Source organism: Gekko japonicus, unplaced genomic scaffold (genome assembly GCF_001447785.1).
Source record: "Gekko japonicus isolate JY-2015 unplaced genomic scaffold, Gekko_japonicus_V1.1 scaffold5, whole genome shotgun sequence".
Lineage (NCBI taxonomy): Eukaryota > Metazoa > Chordata > Lepidosauria > Squamata > Gekkonidae > Gekko > Gekko japonicus.
This window is the reverse complement of record NW_015168652.1, coordinates 1,921,631-1,943,242: the sequence shown is the minus strand read 5'-3', so window position 1 is coordinate 1,943,242 and position 21,612 is coordinate 1,921,631. Positions and strand designations below refer to the sequence as shown.

Below are 21,612 nucleotides of genomic sequence, written 5' to 3'. Positions count from 1 at the left end.
TAAGATAATATTTTTTATTCTAATAGTATTTTATTAATAGGACTGGGAGCTGCTAATGAGTTTATGAATATATATGCAAATACCTATGGTGGTTGTTAATGGTTTAGCCATCAATGGCTTGCAAGTAATGGCTTACAGTGGATATTTCTTCAGCTAAAGAACAGCTTTTGTTCCAGGTAAAGACTTCCTATTTTTGTGGAATTCACAATCAGTAACAGGCTGCTGAATTCCAAGGGGTTTAATGCTACAGGCCTTTCCAAAGTCATTTTGAACTGAAAATAGATATAATCCCACCTATTGGTTTAGCAGGCAAGAATTCCTGCCAAACTGGAGGTCCTGAAAATCATAAAGAGAAAGGTAAATCCTTGCCAGTCAAAGGCAGGATTCCTAATATTTTGGACCAGCCACTAAAGAGTCCACTTGGGTGGCTGCAGCTCAGCAATTCAGTTAGACTTTATGATGAGCAGAGGAATGGATGCCATAGACCCACCTGGCCTGTAAATGAATTACCATTATATTGAGTAAGGTTGGTGAGGGCTGAAGCACATTGTATCATCAGACAGATGGTTCTACAAAAATGAGTGCATTTAAGAGCGGGAGCTCCTTTTCCCCTTTCATTTCTTCAGCATGATACTTACACATTCCATCACAAACCAGACTCCCTGTGCCGTGGGGAGTGGGCATCACATTTTTAAATTATTAATAGATTATTATCTAATTGCCTTTATGGATGACAAGAGACCAGTTCAAACACTCCTTTCTTCTGTGCTCTTATTTGTACATTAGGAACTGCTATGGATGAATCTCTTGTGTTTGTCTTTTGAAACAGTCAAACCGCAGTGGATATAAAATGTGGGTTCCTCAAAAAACCTCACAGATGTTTGGATTCTACAAACACCTCAAGCCATCCCAATGGCAGACTTGAATTATGCTGATACGCAGGGCTCTGCTTGCTCCCAACCATCACCAGCATGAGAAAGCACTGGCATTCTCTACTGGGCCTGTGCCACTGCTGGCCAGGTACAACGCAAGTCCCTGTGGCCATAGGCGGAGGAGGTGATGGTGCTTGCAGTGACAAAACAACTTGAACTGGCCATCGGCAGCATTCAGACTGACTGCAAATGTCAGGGGCACTGAACCATCCAGAACGATAGGCTTAGGCTCTTCAGGGGATACTCCAGGTCACACTTAACATGCTTTGAGGATATAACTGAACCTGATCCATTTCAGTTTCAAATAACAATATCAGTATTAGCAAAGTGAATGAACTGATAAGTTAAGAAGTACAATAGCTGTACCTATACTGCAGTAGTGAAATTACTTACCTTACTCTAGTGTAAAACCAATGACAGCAAATAATGAAATACAACACAAATTAGAAAATGTATTTCAATGCATGCAGCACTGTGATTAGTCATAAAAGCCTGATGAGGTTTAGAGGCAATATAGGATTTTTCATCTCTTTTGAAAATAAAAATTGAACAAATTACTTTCCATTTTTTTAAAAAAGTCTGTACGATCATTTCATATTTCAAAATAATTTTATAAACATTATAAATAATACTAAAAATATAACCTGCCTCACACTGAAAGTTGGGCATAAAGAATGGGGAAACTATTTCTGCAATATTTTAACAATTTCCTTTCTGTGCTAGATAAATTTTTCCCTCAGCTATACACATGAAGTGACTTTCTATGGAACAGACAAAGCAAAGGAAGACAATTAGCTAAATAAATGCACTTTGTTACTCGTAGAAGGCACAATTAATATCAAAATACTGCAAGTAAGAAAAAGCATGAAGATTCTCTGCAACAAAACCTTTACAAATAATTTGTGCCAAAAATCAAATTATCTTAATTATGAACAGCATGGTGCTGGTAGTCATGGAAATATTAGCCACATGGTTATAAGACCAAAATTATAAATTTATTATTTCAGTATTTGGTTTCATAATAAAGGTAAACTGCGGAAAGAATTTTTGAGGCTCTTCCCAATTTCTGATGAGGCTCGTCAAAAAATATGCCAGGAAGGAGACAAGCCCCCTCATCTATTACCAACATCTGGCCAGAGCTCACAATTTCTTAGTAAATGTGTAAAGGTTTGCTCTTTTCACAAAGAAATGGGTACTCAAGGTGTGCATGCCAACCAAAGTGTGCAGTTGACTGTATGCTTTGGTTAGGGAAGAACTGACATGCAAAGGGAATGCAGAGTTGATCTAAACTATCCTGAGAATTATAGTTTGATCCAGGGAGGGATCTGCCAAGCCAAATACTCCCTTGCTTCTGCCATGATATGCCTCTTCCACATTTTAGGGTTGCCAGCAGAGCAGAGGTGTTTTTATGCCCTAGGTGGGCTACCTTCTGGTGCGCCCCCCGTGCCCCACCGATTATGGGGTTGCCAACCTCCAGGCGGGGCCTGGAGAGACAGAAGTCCAGGCGCTGAACGCGCGCCACACACACACTGGCCCGTTCTAAACACTGCCCCCAGGTCACACTTTTTGCTGGGAAGGGTGTCTGTGCCTGGCTGGAGAAAATGGGGGAGGGAGAGGGCGTCAAAGCTCGTGTGAATGCTCTCTCTTTCCAGGCAGGCACGGCCCTCCCAGGGAATGTTTTAAAAGAACCGCGGCCTGAATCCCACTGAGGCTGCGCAGGACCGCATAAAAATGGGGAAACTCTGTCAAACCGCTTCTCTCAGGGTCTCTCCCCAACTGACTGCATCCGAGATTGGGACAGAAATCCCCGGGTTCTGCCACCCAGGGAAGGGGCAAGGAAGGCTGGATCGGACAAGCGGCGGCGGTGCAAACGAGAGCGGCCGGCCCCAAGGAACTTCCAGTTGGGTTCGGGTTCCTTCCTGCCTTGGGTGTTCACTCCTCCCCAGCCACGGGGCCCAGCAGAAGCCCACAGACTTGATGACCTGGCCTTTCTTCCCCACCGGCGTCTGGGGCACCAACTCTGCCCACCCACGCTGTGCCGCCACGGGTGGCTGAGGCTTTGGCCCGCCGCGGCGCCAATGGGACACCTCTCTTCCCCCACCTGCCCAGTCCTGCGAGCCCTCCAGACGGCAGCCTCTCTCCTCGGGAGCCTCCCCCTCCATTGCTCTAGCCAGGCCTTGCGCTCCTCTGCTCAGGCGCTTGCTCAGCCACCTGCCCCGGAGCCAAGAGATGACTGACAGAGGCAGCAGAGGGTCCGGGGGGAGGGGGGGCCAAGGCCACCTGCCAACCTGCCCCGCCTCCCACAGGGGACCTCTCAGCCAGGGCATGCGCCCAGAAAGTCATGTGGGGAGGGGGCAAGCGAAGAGGCGGAGGTGGCCAGGGCGCACGGTGCTTTTGGCGGGGGGCTTTTGGTGCCCCCATGATGGCTCCACGCTCTAGGCGAGAGTCTAGCTTGCCTAGTGAGCAAGCCAGCCCTGGTTGCCAGCCGAGGGCTAGGAACCCATTGTGGGGAGGGGGGTTTGAGCATCATGTAGCATCACTTCCAGTCATTTACCTGGAAGAGACAGCACATGTTGATAGCAACCTTCCAAAACTCTATGATTTTACCATAGAGGTATTTTGGGGACTGCTAGACTGTCTCAGTGGCATGTGATGTCACTTGTGGTTAAGTAACCAGTCACTTTTGGGGCTCAATTTCTCTTGCTGCTGCACTGGGCAGCTGCAAGGGACTGGGATGCAAATAGCTACACCAAATGGCTACAGCATATCTAGCAAGATGTTTGCCTTTTCCCCTTTGAGCAGCAGAGCCCTCATGCCTTACCATAAATCGCTTCTGAAATGCCTGTTTTATCATATAGTATGTGTGTGTGGGATAAACATTTGAGAACCACAGGTTCCATTGGGCATGCAGAATTAGTAGCTACCTCAGATTTGTACATGCACCCTCATTGTGCATACAGTCTTTAGTGTGAACTCCCTTCTTTTTTGTGGCAGATAAATCATGCAAGCAGGCTGTATGCATTTATGTATGTAAACATCCAGTTCAGGTTCTGGGTGGGTGCAGGTGAACCCTAGGGTTGCTTATGTATCTCTCCATGTACACAACTCGCTGGAACTGTGTACCAACAGGCAGAGTAAATACATTCAAAGGCAGACAAGGACCTTTGCACAGACGAGAGAATGTTGGCAGCCTAGCCTATCAAACAGAAGTGGGGAAAACGACACCTACGGGCATTCTTTGTTCTGCAGGCTTAATTAACAGTACAGGAAGCCCTGCCTTCTTTTGCATCTGGTCGCCTATGGATAGGCCATCAGGCAGATGTATGTGATTTACTACGGCATGTTCATCTCCTCCTTGAGCCTATTAAGCAATCTATTCATTTCTTTGAGTGGCTGCTCTAAAATCTGTCTGGCTCTTCAAGGATTGCCTTATTATAGATTTAACAATGGTTTAAGACATTTCATTTGGGCTATGTAACTGATTTATTTGAATATTTTTATGAGGTAGATTTTTAAATTATTTGTAAACTACTGAAAGTCTGTACAGCTAGGGTTGCCAACCTTCATGTGGGGGCCTGGAGATCTCCTAGAATTACAACTGATCTCCAGGCGACAGAGGTCATTTCCCCTGGAACAAATGGTTGCTTTGGCGTCTGGAATTCAGGGCATTATGCCCCACTGAAGTAACGTCCCCTCCCCAAACCTGCCCTCTCCAGGCTCTGTGCTCAAATCTCCAGGAAGTTAACAGCCTAGAGTTGGTAAACTTAAGTACAGCAAAAAGGCACAGCAATCTAAATTAAGCCAGTTTGGTGTAGTGGTTAAGTGCACGGACTCTAATCTGGGAGAACCGGGTTTGATTCCCCACTCCTCCACTTGCACCTGCTGATATAACCTTGGGCAAGCCATAGTTCTGATAAGAGCTGTCCTTGAAAAAGAGCAGTTTCTGTCAAGAGCTCTCTCAGCCCCACCCACCTCACAGGATTTATGTTGTGGGGAGGGGAAGGGAAAGGAGTTTGTAAGCCGCTCTGAGACAACTTTGGGTAGTGAAGGGCGGGGTAGAAATCCAATCACTTCTTCTTCTAAATAAATAGTTCAAAATATTTCTCCTGTGCTGTAATATGAAGACTTTGTTTCCCGACTCCTTCCATTATTCTTTGCATTCTCTTTAAAGACTCAAATCTTGAAGGGGAGGGTTGGAACTTCAAACTTAAATCTCAAGGTTGTGGCGGCACAGCCAAGCAAGGAGAGTCAAAAATTAAAAGGCAGGCTCGAGCAAACAAGGACTTAGTGTTGGGGGAGGACTGTGGATGCCATGCAAGCAGGTGCCTCTAACTGCAACACAGACCAGGACTAACTAGCGATGAAGTCATTGGAGTGGTCATTGTAATTAAATTAGGGCTGTCAACAAGCTAAAATACAATTTTATAGTCAATCTCTTATAAACCTATCAACAATGGCTTAATTAAAATATTAGCATATGCAGATACAGCTACCATTCTGAGACATTTAGTAATGATAACAGATTCTCCCAACTAATTCATTATTTATTTATTTTTACACTTTGGATCAATGTCTTCAACATAATGCCCCCTGATCCAGCTGAAGTTAGTCACAGCTGAGTCCCATCGATTTCAGTGAGATTTAAATTAGTTCTGACTAATTTGATGCATTAGTTTTAATGGGATTATAGTCCCAACTAACTTTAGCTGGACTGAGGTCAGTAGCTAAACCAACAATGCAATCATATCTTCCCCAGGCAAAGCTTTTGTTAAAAACCGATAATTACAAAGTCAAATATACCAGTTAATCCTTTCAACCCTAATTTAAACATTAATCCAAAAACCAATAGTTTAAGAGCTAATAAAAGTGGATGTTATTTAAACTCCAATTTCCATCAAGCTAACTCTTGAAAGGATTTCAGTAGAATAATATTGGAACCTATCTATAGGGAAGGCACACCTCTCTCAGCCAACCACTGTAGCGATGAGTCCCAGCCCGTCATGACACTAGAATTTCAGTTCTACAGGAACCAAATTTAGAGAAAAAGCAGATCATCTTTCTGTGATGAATACAGCATGAATCGGTTATTCAGGAAGTGGGGACCCACTTTAGCCAAGGGGAGGATCAACAAAGCAAGGATATTTTTACTCATGGTATTTTGCTTACTAAAAAAAGGGTGGAGGGGAATAAATAAGGTACTAGTTGATAATGTTGAAGGCCAACTCACTGCAGTGGGCAGGATCAGACAAATTGCAAGGGAAAGGTACTCATGGAGACGGATCTTTCCCTGCCTTCCCATGACCTCCAAAAAGCTGGGTCAAAGGAGACTTGTGGATAAAATACAATGACGAACCAGGGGCAAACCGGATGCAAAAAGGAAATGAGTGAAATTGCCCCTCCTCCCTCTTCTATGAACAGGAAGTTCCAATGCCAGCAGCAGGGGAAGGTGGGAGTGAACTTAACCGTCCTTAACGCAGCTCCCAAGCCTTGTGGGATTTTGTCACTCAGTCTCCCTCAACTCCTGGCATCAGATGGGGATGGGGCAGGATTCAGGGCTGCTTGGGGAAGTGGAAGGAAGGAAAATATCAACTTCTGCAAGCATCTTGCGTTTGTTCAAAGTTCACAGGGTCCAACCCACTATGACACTGCACTAAAAGTAACACAGTGTTACTATTTTGCATTGTGCTGTAAAGAATGCAAATCAGCTTCACATGCCAGCTTAACTGTTGCCTGCGCTATACACATCCTTCTATCAAGGCACTCATGGTCAAATACATGAGTATTCCAAAGTTCTTTCAACCCCGTGCTTTCCCTCTTGCATTTTACAGTGGTGCATTCCTTTGCCCTGCAGCTGAACTCCAAGGCCAGGGAAGTATGTTTAAAAGGGGAGGGTGGCATTTCCTGTAAACAGGAATGATAAATTTAACCTTTGTACCATGCTGCATCAATATCAGTTCTTTCCGAAAAGGAGCAGTGGCCACAGGAGATTATTCTTTATACTCACTGAACAACTTCTACGTGGTCCAGTGCCCACTGGTCATGGCCTGTGCCATTGTGACGGGGTTGCCACCAGCGAAGCAACACTCCCTTCATTCGTGCCTCCCTAGGACAAGAGACAAAGAAAGCAGCTTAAGCAGCAAACAAGCTCCAAGCAGTGTGCACATTACAGGTTATCCACAAATGAGAGAAGTATAGTGAGGATTTAATGACATTTCCAGCTCTTACAGTCCATGTTTTGATCTGGATATCACATGCTATTCCAATTTAAAATGTGTTTGGCAATCAAGAAACAAACAAACAAATCTGAAAGAAAATCCAAAGGCATGGTTTGGCAGTGTTGTGAACTGGAAGGCTACTTCAACCAACCTTATTGTATAAATGGGCTTTTCAGTGATGTGGCCTTTTAAGGCTTGCTGACGTCGATCAGATGCCAACCTGGGCTTCAGATGCCATTGTGAAGCCTTTACTACTTCGGGATACCAGTGCAGTCATACCCTACAACTCCCAACAGCTGAGTAGGATACCAACGTTATTTCCTCTGGGACCTCCTCAGTACACATGGAACGCCACAGCAGGGCAAATATGGCTCCCCCACAGCCATTCTGGCTCAGGAAAATGGCATGTAGGGAAGGTCGAAACTCCTCCTCTCCCCACACTGCACTGCCGAGCCAAATCAGGCCCTGAAACATTTGGAACATTAGTTCCCCATCATTGCATCTGTTTGTGAAACAGGATGAGGAACCTCAGCCCAGGTTTTGGCACATGTATGGTCTAGTCCAGTGGTGGCGAACCTATGGCACGGGTGCCAGAGGTGGCACCCAGAGCCCTCTCTGTGGGCACGGGTACCAGAGGTGGCACCCAGAGCCCTCTCTGTGGGCACGCGTGCCATCGCCCCAGCCAGGCCCAGACCATTATTAAAATGTCGAATTCTCTGCCAAATAATTTTAAGAAAATGAAACCATTTGGGATTGCTTTCCTTACTTTGTTTGGATCATCTTAAGTTAATGTATGAGTTGTTTTTTCTAAAGTAAAACCTCAGTATTCAGGTTAAATTGCCGTGTTGGCACTTTACGATAAATAAGTGTGTTTTGGTTCGCAGTTTGGGCACTCGGTCTCTAAAAGGTTCCCCATCACTGGTCTAGTCTATAAGAGCAACAATGTATCTGCTAGCAAACTAGTTGTGGCACTTCAACTCAAATGTTTAGAACAAAGATCTCTGTTCTGATAAGTAGAAAAGAGCAAGAGTCCAGTAGCACCTTAAAGACTAACAAAATATGTGGCAGGGTGTGAGCTTTCGTGAGTCACTGCTCACTTCTTCAGATACAGCCAGAGTGGGAGTCCATCTGTCCTATTTATCGGATAGTGGTCCAGGACAGATGAACTCCCATTCTGGCTGTATCTGAAGAAGTGAGCAGTGACTCACGAAAGCTCACACCCTGCCACATATTTTGTTAGTCTTTAAGGTGCTACTGGACTCTTGCTCTTTTCTACTGCTACAGACAGACTAAGATGGCTATCCATCTTGTTCTGATAAGGTGCTTGTTTGACGAATTAAATAGCAAACCTGGGGTTCTCAACCCTAGATTTTTCTGATATGCATGTGAGGGTGGAGGATATTTGCAGGAGAGAAGGAACAGACGGCCACTTCTGCCCAGATATTTTTCTCCTGTTGATAGGGGAACTTCAATTTGGAGCCAGTTTATGGTTTAACAACTGTGGGAGGCAGTAGCAAGAGAAAAGAGTGGGGGGGGGGGAGGTGAAACACCCTGCCTTTCCCCTCCCCTTTGCACATCAGAGGGAATTTGCTGCCAAACATTCAGTTCCATCTAAGTTTTGTTTGCCTTAATAGCAATCACTAAAACAAATAAAGAACACTCCAATATCTGTTGCATACTTCCCCATAATATGGGTGACGTCGTAGCCATGTAATTTTTGCTTAGACTGTATTGATTTTTTTTAAAGTATACTGTTGTGACAATGTTTCTTTTCCTCCAATATCAAATTTAAAGAAAGGATTTAGTTATTTAATAAAATGTCAGTATGTCAGCAATAATTTACAGTTGTATCCTCCAAGTTTTAGTTTTGGAAAATCCCCCTCGTCCCCATTTTAATCAATGATTATTTTTTTCTAAAATAATTTTTTTGCCTTAAGAAATGTGTTAAGATTATTAAGTACTTACAGGGGTACATTGTAAGACACTCTTTGGGCTTGTATAAAGTCCTTTGGTTGATGCTGAGCAATGACCTGCCATGCAATTCCATTATTTACGCTGTACTGGAGCAACACTGCCTTGTCCACAGTGTTTGGATCACTCAGATTAGTGTTGCAGCTGTCTGTTTGTGAAAGGCTTCCGATTTGCAAAACAAACATTATTTTGCTGGGGGAAAAATGATAAAGTACAAAATGGTAGTACAAAAAGAGGAAATCACAAGGCAGAAACAAAATCATTCCCTAAACAACGACCATGATTAGTAAAAGGCAAATTTAAAAAAATTTGCCATTAGCAAATCAGATTACCACCTCCTAATATTTGTGAAAGTTAACAGCCTTCTCAGTAACATGTTTTTTTTAAATAGGCCTGAACATGCACATGCATATGTGATCCACTTGACACACTGCATCATGGGCAGCATAGTGAAGTGTGGCAGTACAGAAAGAATAAGATAGCATCCACTAGTAGCAATGCAGATTCTAGTAAGCCTGGCTATAGTCCAATGTAGGGGTGTGCAAAAATAATTTTTTTTCCTGAGTCGGATCTATTGGAGCAGAAAAATATTGGTATTTCCAAATACTCCCAAATACCAATATTGCATTTGTATTGGAATTCGGGTAAATATTCAGGAAACCCAATTTTATTAGGCTCCATTATACCCTACGGGGACCGTCCCCATAGGGTATAATGGAAAAGGGATTTAAGCTTTAAATGCTTGCTGAGTTTACTTGTTGAGTCATGCTGCGGCAGCAGTGCAACTTGGCAAGTGAATTCAGAAGGCATTTAAAGAGACTGCAATCTCTTTAAATGCTTTCTAGCCACACCTGAATAAAAGCTAAATAAAATCAAATTTTATTTTGGCGCGGCTCTTTCAGTAGCGGAATACGGATCTCTGATCTGTATTTGGTTGAATAAATACCCGAAAAATACCAATAAGGTATTTTTCAGGTATTTATTTGGCTCGGTATATACCAAGCACACACCCCTAGTCCAATACTAGTCCATGCAAGCAGGACTCCAAAAAAGCCCTACGTTCCATTTTAGAGCACATGTCTTAAAACTAAATTCTCATATTATAAATTAACTCCTGAAAAATATTATACAGTCAAGAATTTCTCTAGTTCCAGCCTGCCAAGAGCACAGTTGGTATGGAACTCATTCCCTGCTCTATAATTACATGATACCATGCTGCTAATAATCCCTGAAGTTTTATTGCTCTCTGTTATCCCCGTTCATCCCCACTGCTAATTCCCTGTTTGCAATTGCTATCAGGAGAGCACACATTTTCTCATATACTCTTTAAAGGCAGCATTTCAGAATTGTAATAGTATAAAATTACCTTGCTCGGGTCAGATCCAGGGGCTTACTTATAGCTTGCCTTATCTGACATCCATTGAAATACAGAGAGTCCCCATGTGCATAGGGTGCCAGCTGTCCACACCCATTCCCTATAACTCCACCTTGAATGGTTTCCCAATTTATTTCAGTGACTCTTGCTGATTCAAAATTATCTTTAATATAACTTGGAAGTTCATGGCTGAAAACAGAGCAGTCATCACCTAAAAAAACAATAAAATAAAAAATAAAAATTGTAACATTGACAACCATTGATCTACTGTAACTAAGAATTTGAGTTTTAATGATTTGAGAAAATAGGCTTAAACTTGTGTTTTGAACTCGATGGAAGCAATGTGAAGGCTGTGGGTGCTCTACATAACAACTGAAGTTTACTAAGGCCCCACAAAAGCGCGGCTAATAGAGCCGCTCCAACGTTGAGACGCTGCGGCGGGATCCCACGGGTCCCCTGGCCGCAGCACCTCTTCTCCCCGGCAAGAGCAGACGCCGGGGAGGACGAGCCCGATGGGAGGGGGAGGCTGCCGAACTGCGCATGCTCGAGCATGCGCAGTTCGGCAGCCTCCCCCTCCCATCGGGCTCGTCCTCCCCGGCGTCTGCTCTTGCCGGGGAGAAGAGGTGCTGCGGCCAGGGGACCCGTGGGATCCCGCCGCAGCGTCTCAACGTTGGAGCGGCTCTATTAGCCGCGCTTTTGCCTCGTGGTTTCCCTGCCGTGTGGCAGGGGCCTAAGGAGAGCTTTTTGCCTTGCCACTTTAGAGCACTTTTGAAGCCACTATTTGGGCAAAATACACATTACATTTTTTTACTTATTGTGTCTTGGTTTCCTGACTTGCCTTGGGATCAGTCTGTCACCCATCAGCTCTGAGTTTCTTACTGGGAACTCACTTCCCAAGTGCACGGGCCCTGATTTGGATTGGGATCACAGCACACAGGTAGCAAGGGCTTCATCCTTCACCCTCCCAGGCTGCTTGCCATTGGCCTAATTGGGAGGCTGTGGCTGTAATGACAGGCTGGCATTGAAGCAAGCTGCGGCAAAAGACAGGGCCTTCCCGATGATGGTGGCCCAGTTGTGGAACCTATTTCCACCCAATCATAGTCTGGTATGAGTTTTTAAAGATTTCAGCACCAATTTAAGACATGACTGTTCTCACAAGCATTTTATTTACCTTAGTTGTCTGTATGGTTGTTTTTTTAAAGGGGGGGTCACTAGTTTTAGTGTTGTTAGAATCATGGTGATGGTGGTGGAGCTGACTTATGGTGATCCCACAGAGTTTTCAAGGCAAGAGGGAAATGAAAGCTTTGCCTGCCTCTGCACAGAAACACTGAACTTCCTTGGTGGTCTCCCATCCAAGGACTAACCATGGCCACCCTGCTTAGCATATGGAGATATGCTGAGCCTGGGCTGTCTTGGGACATCCATGTCAGAGTGAGAGTCGCTGTGCCGACTTTATCATGTTACTCTCTTTGCTGTTTTTGATGCTACTTGTAACTGGTGCTGCTAATGAATGTCAGTTCCACGATATCTTTTACTATTGTTTCCTACTGTTGTAAAAGTTATTTTTTTTCCACGTTAGAACTTTATTTATTGGCATTATTTTCATTACAGCTATGGGTGTTATGGGTTTTTATTCAGATGTTAAAGTTTTTATTTTATTTTAGATCATTTACATCCTGTGTTTTGCCTTTTCAGGTCTGCAAGGAGGTTAACCATTTGAGATTGACAATATAAATTACAAAATAATACAAAACTGTGCCTTCCTTACTAGTCTGATGTTTGCCTGTTGCGGTGATAAAAGAGCCCTGGCGCTCAATGGTCTTAATTCTTCTGGCAAATCTGAGCATTCTAATACTGACTTTATCTAGGAGTCTTGGCACAATGTTACATACATAGTCATAAGGAATGTTATGGTAAATTGCAGGCACACTTTTTTTTTGTTTAATCTAGAATTATTTTACATGAACTAGTTTTAAATGAAAATGGAACGAGACCTTGGTATCCTTCATCACAAATGCAAATGGCTCCAGTCGTACAGTATCCATGGCCACTGCAGAGTTTTGGGCAAGCTTCTCCAATGTATACATGATCTATAGCCCAGCTTTGTTTTTCTGGTTCTTCTCCTTTTTGAATCCACCGGAACTGAGTTGCGCTACAAATAAAAAAGGTCTCTCATGTTCAGAATCATGAACATTAGCCAATTTAGACAATGGGTGCATTGCAGTTTATGCCGGCTGAAACGTGATCACACTTACCTCCTGTCTGCGGAGCCCATCACTGTATGCCCGTTCACACACAGCGGGCGTCAGTGGTTTTTTTTTTTTTTTTAACTCAGTTTGCGCATGCGCATAGGCAGCCATCCACAGAATGGCGATCTTCGCGCATGCGCAAAACACCCCATCCCGAAAAGCATGCCCTGAAGAGAGGACTTACCTTTAAAGTTTAAAGACCAAACTAGCCTCCCTGAGGTCCCGGACTCCTCTGAAACGTTAAACTAAGGACCTTTTCTTTTTTTTTAAACAAACGCCGGGGCGAAGCTTCGCCCAAGCGCATATCACCGACCTTAAAAAAATGGCGGGTGAAGATCGGAAGCCTCAGGCTTCTGAACGGAAGTGGCTCTACAACGGTGGAGAGCGATCAGATGGGGGGGGGTAAAGCAATTAGAACCGTTGCACTCAGGATACCACCACTTGGGGACTTAGTGGCAGAATACAACGGTTTAAAGCTCTTTGCAACGGTTAGGGACGGAAGGCAGATGTTCGCTGTGTGAACGCCGGTAAGTACACCGATTCCAACCGGCACCTATACTGTTGCAAATGCCCCATCTGAACGCACCCAATGAGTAGCAACGGGAAGGTTTATGCGTGCTTGCAGCTGTGATGATGATGTTCTGGGCATTAAGGTTACACTATTTTTCAACCTCTATTTTAATGGGCTGTGGAATCTGCCAGCTATTAAAACAATATACTTTCTTCTCCCAGCACATCAGAAATAACCAAGTGTCATATTTGTACAAACTCTCATTCTTCTGTGGCAGGCCCAATTTATTTTCACTAAGAGGGAATGTCTCCAGAATAATATGTACTAGTGAAGGGAAAGTGCTGCCTTAAACTGCCTCTTCTTCTGTTCCACTAACCGGTCCCATCAAAACAGATGACCTTGTATAGCAGCACAGCAAGATGACCTTTGGTTAACCTACCTGGAAGAGACATGGTCAGGCAACTGGATAGTTATTCTTTTCCAAGTAGAGCTGTTGACAGAGTTATAGATGGTGGCTTCATGGAACTGAAATGGGGAGCAGCCAACACTGTTAGAAGAGGATGGGAGACACTGCGTCTGGACGAGCTGCCAGGAATCCGACCTGTGGGAGACAAAGGAAAATGGTGTGACAGCAGCTGAAAAGAATAATGGAAAACATTAAATACCTACCCCAAATTATGGAAGCATTTGTATTTTCAAAATATATTATTTTATTGTATTAAAGACTTATACGGGTACCTGTACAGATCCCTGAGAGGGCAAACAACAGCTGCAATGTGCTGCAATGTGCTGCAACGTATTTCAATAGAGCCCATGCAAGTTAATAGGCGTTCTTGGCTCTAATTATCTCCAATGGGCCTTCAAGCGTCTCCCATTGTTTTCAATGGGCAATCCTGTCCTTCCTTTTGGTACATACTCCAAAAACTATTTCTTCAAACCACCCTGTAAAAAAATCTGAGACCCTGGAGAGCCACTGCCTCTTGGAGTAGACCAGGGGCAGCTTGCAATGCCCAGTCATTTCATGTTTTCCTGGGCTCAGAACATTTAATATTTTTTAGTTTTTGCTGTGATGTCTTATTTACAAAACCGCATTGCCAAATCCCACTATTCCCCCACCTCTCCAATTTAGGCAGGCATCTTTTCAGGGCAGGGGTGGGAAGGTTTGGGATCAACCACAATCAGGGCTATTTTTGGGCAGGAACGCACAGGAACAGAGTTCCGGCTGGCTCCCAAGTTGGCCACGCCCAGCAGGAACTCATTAGCATAATAGGCCACACCCAACAGCAGAAATCCATTAGGATTGGCTTCATCAGGGGTGTGTGGCCTAACATGCAAAGGAGTTCCTGCTACAAAAAAATCCCTGGGTTTTGACAACAAACAAGGTAAACAGAATAACAAGCAAAAGGTGGGTGTGGCTGGATAACCACACTTCTGGTAACATGGGAGTGCGTCCTAATGTGCTAATGAGCTGTGCTGGCAGGGGTGTGGCCTAATATGCTAATGAGTTTCTGGTGTTGGGTGTGCCCTATTATGCTAATGAGTTCCTGCTGGGCTTTTTCTACAAAAAGAGCCCTGAAATTAAAATATAGAGTTCTACAAACTCAAGGAACTCCAGTTTTGTAGAGAAATATTAGTTTTAACACTCCCTCCATTTTGGGCAGACATCTTTTAAGGGTGGCGGGGCGAGGTTTGGGAGGTGTCAGTTATCAAAGACTGTTAAGTAAACAAAATATTGCAAGAGTGTTACTGCTTTAAGCATGTTTGTATTTTAAGTAAAAAATAATATCTTTAATTGTGTCTGTATCCTTATATCTCCACTACCTGGCATGACATTTTAAGACACACGTGGTCCGACCCAACAAAGTCCCATTTATATGTCAGATCCAGCCCTCATAACAAATGAGTTCGACACCTCTGGTTTAAACTCCCCTCCCATCACAGTCCCAATCCGAATTGGGTCCCCATGTGCCTGATTTTAGAAGGGAAAAAATCTGGGAGCTCTGTTCATGGAACTCCCAGTGACTAATCTGCTTGAGTTCATCTCAACAGACAAAAGGTGAAGGTCTGTGTCTTCCACCCTAGAGCAGATATTGTCTTTCCCACCATAGTCCATGGGAGCATTCAATAGGAGCAAATCTGGAAAGACCAGGAGGCTGTGGGAGTGAGAGGTTACACCTGATGATGTAATTCTTAGAGTAATGTCCACATGCAGTTCATGATGTGGTTACTGCAGTTCCCAGGGTTTACCTGCATGTGTGGACACCACGCAAAAAATACACCAGGCACAGCCTTTTTTTTTTTTGTTGCAAACAGTGAAGGCAGATAAGACAACTAGTCGTTAAGGTATGTACTTGCATGTGTGAATCAGCCCAAGTTCCCTCTTAACTATAGCAGACTAGCTTTTTTGACCTATACTTTCACTGTGGGGGTGTGCTTGAGTGAAGGACATATTGCATTTATACATTTGACTTCTCTTTAGCTATAAAAATACATTTTTAGAAGTGTTTTGTTTTAAAGAGAAATATCTTCATGCCAATGATTTATCTCTATTGTGGCCATATATTCTGCAATTTACCGTGCATCCTTGGTGTATTCCAGCAATACCGAATGGAGGTCTCCACAAGACATTGCTTCACAGCCAACCACAATCTGAAACAATTAAAAACATATTATAATTTTACCTCCAGAGTTGACCTTCTCTCTTTCTCTTCCATCTCTCCTGACTTGATTAATATTTTCTTACTATTCCTTCTGACAGGCCATAGCATGCACAGATCCAAAATTTCCAACCAGACGATCCTAAATTTTCCTAAGCTTAGGTTTACCATGGCCCAGCTATGGCAGCGTTGCTATCAAGACATTCTGCTTTAGATATGGTGGCAAGGCTGCCACAAGAAGGCTGTCCTTTCCTCTAGCTAAAACCTGGAATAGAAACAAGATATGTATTCATGCCAGTTTGGTGCGACTGACTGACACACTGATGTGGTTCCCATCAATTTCAATAAACAAGCTTTGAACTGGGCATCCAACTGTCAGAATTTCTAAACTAATCTGCTGTCCATTGAGTCAATGTTTTACTTGGAAAGAGAAGAAGATGCTTACTTTAAACTGCATCATATATCCTGGTTGGATAATGAGCTCCCTGGAGGACAGGATATTGTGCGTCTGGTCCTTTTTCTTATTTGGCCAATAGAGATGAAATGAAGGGTTGCCACAGAATCCTGCAGTTCTGACTGCATTTGGATAGAAACTCCAGTTTTCTTCATGGGAAATGCCTTCTATTAATACCAATTAGAAACAATTAATGAAATGTATGTACTGAATCCTAAAGTAGTTTGGGAACATAAATTGATGATATAATAATAAAATATTCAAGTATTAAAAGATATGGATGGTTTGGTGTCAGCACAATGAGCTTCTAAGGGCATAATGAGCTTCTAAGGGAATAAAAAGAAAGGAAATGGCATCCTAGGCCACAGTGTGCCCAATGTCTGGGGCCCCAGCTCACTCAGGAGCTCCCAAGACCTCCCTAAATTTTGGACATCTTCCAGGTGCCCACTTGCATGAGACATTGGGAGCTCCAACATTTAAACAGGGGGGTGTTTTTTGGGGGGTGGGGAAGCATGTCTGCTTTTAAAGGAGAAAGAACTGCTGGGAGCTTATTTATGCAACATCCAACATTTCAAGAAGTGTGTTCCAGCTCCATAAGAGCACCTTATGGAGGGGCCAGCAGATGGTGGGTGAGAAGATATGGACGTTCACCCAGAGCCTGCTGTGACCTGCCTCGCTTTTGGAGTTTTCCCAGAACACATTGACTGTCAGTGCAAGGCTAACTATTGCTGGCTCCAGCTGAGATTCAGAGAGTTTGTCTCTTCTGAAGTGCATGGGAAAGAATCACCCCTTCAAAGCTAAGCATGCTGAACTTTAGGATGCAGAAGGATTTGCCATTTTCTTGGTGTGCGCATCACATGTCCCAAGTTGAATCAGCAACATGCCATAGGAGAAGGAGGATATTCTTGTGTGTGCAGGAAAACAAATGGCAGACAAAGCTTTCAGTGGAAGTGCTGTAGGAAACAATGTGTCATGCACATCTGAACTGTTCTGATCCAAATAATTTTCTTCTTTGAACTGGGTACCAGAATTCTACCAGGTTGGATCTAGCCACGTTTTCTGCTGGTGAAAATGGAAGGAGATGTCATCTTTGACCACTCAAAGGGCTATGCTGAGAATCAGAGAACCCACATTTTTAAAAAGTCATTTGGGATGTGTGTGTGTGTAGTATGGAGAAGATTTAGTTGAGACTGAATGAAAACATTGGCTGGATCCAACCCACAGTTTAGCTGAAACACCTGTGATAATGCTTACTACAGGCATCGTACTCTAAGAGTGTTCTAAATAGGCCTACTGCACAGGCATGTTGCAAGGATTATGAGTGCTTATAATAATAAGTACTCTCGATAATCCTTGCAACAAACCTATATGGTAGGCCCATTTTAATGTAGCATGGAGCGGCAGGGGACTGAGTCCAAGATGCCTGCCTAGAGCTACTTTCATCATGATCCTACACATGCTTAATAGGGCTTATTCCCAAGTATATGTGGGAGTAAGCCCCACTGAACATGAGGAGATGTGTTTCTGAAGACAGTTTCATATATTCGGGCTGAGGTGAAATTTGAACTTTGTGCTGCACAATTTTGTCTCTTAGGCATTGTGTGAAAGAGCTGTCTAATTTGATTGCACCATTCTTGTTTTTCCTGATGTTAAACTTCAGTAGTTTAATGTAGACTTCTCATTTATTTAATCTTTTTTTTTAAACTGGTATGAGAAAATATCAATGTTCTATGACATGCTCCACATCTGCAGAGACATCGGTGTTAACTCATTCAGTCTAGCAGGTTCTTACTGGAACCCCATTGATAGTACACATCCAACTGGTGCTTCACCAGCTGCACTGGCTCCAGTTCAAACATCGGATCAGGTTCAAGGTTTTGGTATTAACCTTCAAGGACTTAAATGGCCTGGGGCCAACATATCTATGGGACCACCTCTCCTGGTATACCTCCCAAAGAACATTACACTTTGGGGAGAAGAATCTTCTGGTGATCCCTGCCCTCCAAAATATCCAGCTGTCCTCAACCAGAGCCAGGGCTTTTTTGGCCCTGGCACCGACCTAGTGGAACTCTCTGCCCAATGACAACCTTGCCCTGCAGGACCTGGTGCAGTTCTGCAGGGCCTGCAAGACAGAGATGTTTCGCCAGGCCTATGGTTGAGGACACCAACGGTTTTTCCATTGAGCCTGGCTCTCTTCTTCTTTCCTTTCCCCCCATGGGGTAAGGATATAAATTGTTTTCTTAGTGCCATCTGAAATTGTAACTGGAATTGTATTGGATTTTTTTTTACTGTTTTTAACTTGACTTGTAAGTGTGTTTACTGAGCCCTGCTTGTGGGAGAGGGCAGTCTACAAGTTGAAGAGATAAATAAATCAATAAATATAGCATAAGAAGCAGGGAGATTCAAATTTTTTGTTCCTAAACTGCCGTTGTGAAAACTTCATAATCCACAAACTTTACTTTCATAGATTAGTAGTATTTGCCCATGTCTTCACTAGAGTCCACTTTAAATGACCATGCTATCATGTGACTATCATGTGAAACTCATGTAACAGTTATATCAAAAATGTTCTCCTATGAAACCCTACTTGATTGTGGGGATACAGTTTTTACCAGCATATGCAGCTGTCCCTGATAACAATTTATATTCTTTATTTGATTGTATGATTACATTGACAAATGTAGCCCCCAAAAGTGTAGCAGCCATAATTTTGTTTGGGAGATGGCTGATGGATCTAGACCAAACTTGCCCTGGCCTGCAGGGTGTGGTCTCTCACCTCCCATATCTTTTTATCTGTGAAGGCTGGAGTCTTTTGGTGGCTTGTGATCCTTTCTTAAGCACACATTGCCTTTTGAATACAGCTTGTTAAACAAGTGACCTATTTCTAAGGAAACATGCACAGAATCAGGTTATACCATGTAACTTTGAGTGAAGATTAGACAAGGTTGTTTTCTGTGCTTCTCATTTTCAGAAAATGAAGTAACATACAATACCACTGGGGGGAGGGGGATAAGACCATTATTACGTCCAGATACTAAAATCACCTAACTATACCACTATCACCACACCTAGCATATATTCCACCTTGTCAGCTATGGCATTGTCATAAACTATAAATGGTGTTAAAATGACTCCATTTTGATATATGGTAGAATTATCAAAAATTACGTAACTTGCTTAGCATTCTTTCTGGATTTTATAATAAGAATGTAATCATTTTAACCTTCTTCCTACAACTTGAGTAAACAAAAATATATTGTTTCTTAATTCCTAATAATTATAGCTCTCTCTTTATACATGGTGTAAATGAAAGTGCAGATGTGGAATTGAAAGACCAATCACATCAAGTTAAACAATTAGTGTCTCCTTACAGTACAATTCCTTACCATCATCAAATGTATCAACCAGCTGACTGGGATTGATCTCTGCTCCTCCAATCAATACATTATCTAGAGCCCACTGAGCACGATCAAAGCCTGAAACCACAATTCCATTGTTAATCACAAATGGCTGCCACCAGCGCAGGCGGGTTGTATTGGTCAGAGCATCTTCTGGGAGCAGTATATAGTCATGTCTGATGGAGATGTATTTCTGATAATCCATTTCATGAAGCAATGTCCAAGATATTCCTACAGCACAAGGATTCAAGTTAAAGCAAGAAGTGAGTCAAAGTCTGAACATCTCTTTTACGGTTGACTTTAGGATCTGAATTTATATAACTTGTTCCCCACAGTTCAGAGTATGGCCTTGAGGCTGTTGCTATAGTTCCTGACTACAAAATCCCTCACCTTTAAAATAAGAACAGCAGCAGCCTGATTTCCAAGAGCAGTTCTCAGTAAGATGCAAACTGTAAAGTACTATAGAGTCATAGCCACATAATACCGGCATAATGCCTTGGCTTGAATGTTTAATATCAGAGCAGTAGGAATGCTAGCTCCTACACTTTTATTACTGCTGATAGTGCTCGCAACCTCCTATAGATGCTGCTGTATAAGCAATACAATACAAAAGAAATCACCATGATCAGTAGAAAGACAAAGATAATAGACTGGATCCAGCCAGTTTTTCCACTAGTGAAAAAAGGACGGATCGTGTTTAACCACCCACAAAGACTATGCATAGACAAAAGCCATGTGGGACAGAGAGGAGAATGAGTGAGAAAGCTGGCTGGATCTAACCAATAATCTGTGATTTTTCCAAATGAGTAACTCTGTGTTCAGACAGCATAACTAAACTATGGTTAGTCTGATTGTCTGAATGCAGGTCATTCCACTAACGAACTTTGGTAGATCAAACCACAATCTATACTTGCTTTAGTCTTAATTATAGCTTCACTAGCAGTAAAGCCCGTTGTGAAAGCAATACAACGGGATCTAGAAAGAGGCTCTGGGGCAGTGCTCAGGCTTTGGGCAAACAGTGTCAATTTGCTGTGGTGACCTCAGCAGGGTATAATGACAGAGTCCACTGTTTTCTCCAGAGGAACTGATCTCTGCTACCTGAAGAGCAGTTGTAATTGTGAGTAATCTGTAGCCCTCACCTGGAGATTGGCAACAATTGTTACCCAGGACAAAATGGCTGGTTTGGAGGGTGGAGTCTATGGCATTCTACCTGTCTGAGGTCCCACCCCTCTGCAAACCCCACCCTCTCCAGTCTCCACCCCTCAAATCCCCAGGAATTTGTCAGTATGTAGTTGGAAACCCCATCTCCTTCCCAGCTAGCCATCAACTTACCATTATCTGCCCCTTTGACTTCAGCTGACTTCTGCCCTCCCTTCTGCAGAGCAGTTGTATTCTGAGTGCTCTCCAGCCCTCAATTGGAGATTGGCAACAATGGTTCCCTATGTGGGACTGACTGGTTTGGAGGGTGGAGTCTATGGCAGTGTACCTGTCTGAGGTCCCACCCCTCCTCAAACCTCACCCTCTTCAGGCTCCATCCCTCAAATCTCCAGGAATATCCCATCTGGAGTTGGCAACCCTATCAGGATTGGCCCCAATGTGTTTTCTCCCAAAGGCCAAAGTAGGTGACAGGACCAAGCTTAGTTGCCTACCAACAGGCACTGAGGGGAATGTAGGGTTGCCAGCTCTAAGGAGGGAAATACCTGGAGGTTTGGGGGGTGGATTCTGTAGAGGGCCGGGCGACGGAGGCATCGGCCTTCTGTCGCCCGCCTTGCCCCCCCAATCTCGGCCCGGGCGACTGCGTCCCCCGCCAGCGGCCGCCCGACTCCAGACCCCCCCGCGGCCACTCCAGC

At 43.6% G+C, this 21,612-nt stretch overlaps 1 protein-coding gene across 1 annotated transcript in view; it reads right to left on the bottom strand.

The window, feature by feature from the left end:
- The window catches only part of RELN (reelin), a 585,476-nt gene that overhangs the window by 2,925 nt on the left and 560,939 nt on the right, over positions 1 to 21,612 (bottom strand). The window contains exons 57-65 of the mRNA XM_015415052.1: positions 19,751 to 19,993; positions 16,356 to 16,531; positions 15,829 to 15,902; positions 13,693 to 13,854; positions 12,488 to 12,645; positions 10,485 to 10,704; positions 9,113 to 9,310; positions 6,937 to 7,035; positions 1,326 to 1,331 (exon numbers count right to left, since the gene is read on the bottom strand). Coding sequence (XP_015270538.1) covers positions 1,326 to 1,331; positions 6,937 to 7,035; positions 9,113 to 9,310; positions 10,485 to 10,704; positions 12,488 to 12,645; positions 13,693 to 13,854; positions 15,829 to 15,902; positions 16,356 to 16,531; positions 19,751 to 19,993 — 1,336 coding nt within the window. The remainder of the gene's footprint in view (positions 1 to 1,325; positions 1,332 to 6,936; positions 7,036 to 9,112; positions 9,311 to 10,484; positions 10,705 to 12,487; positions 12,646 to 13,692; positions 13,855 to 15,828; positions 15,903 to 16,355; positions 16,532 to 19,750; positions 19,994 to 21,612) is intronic.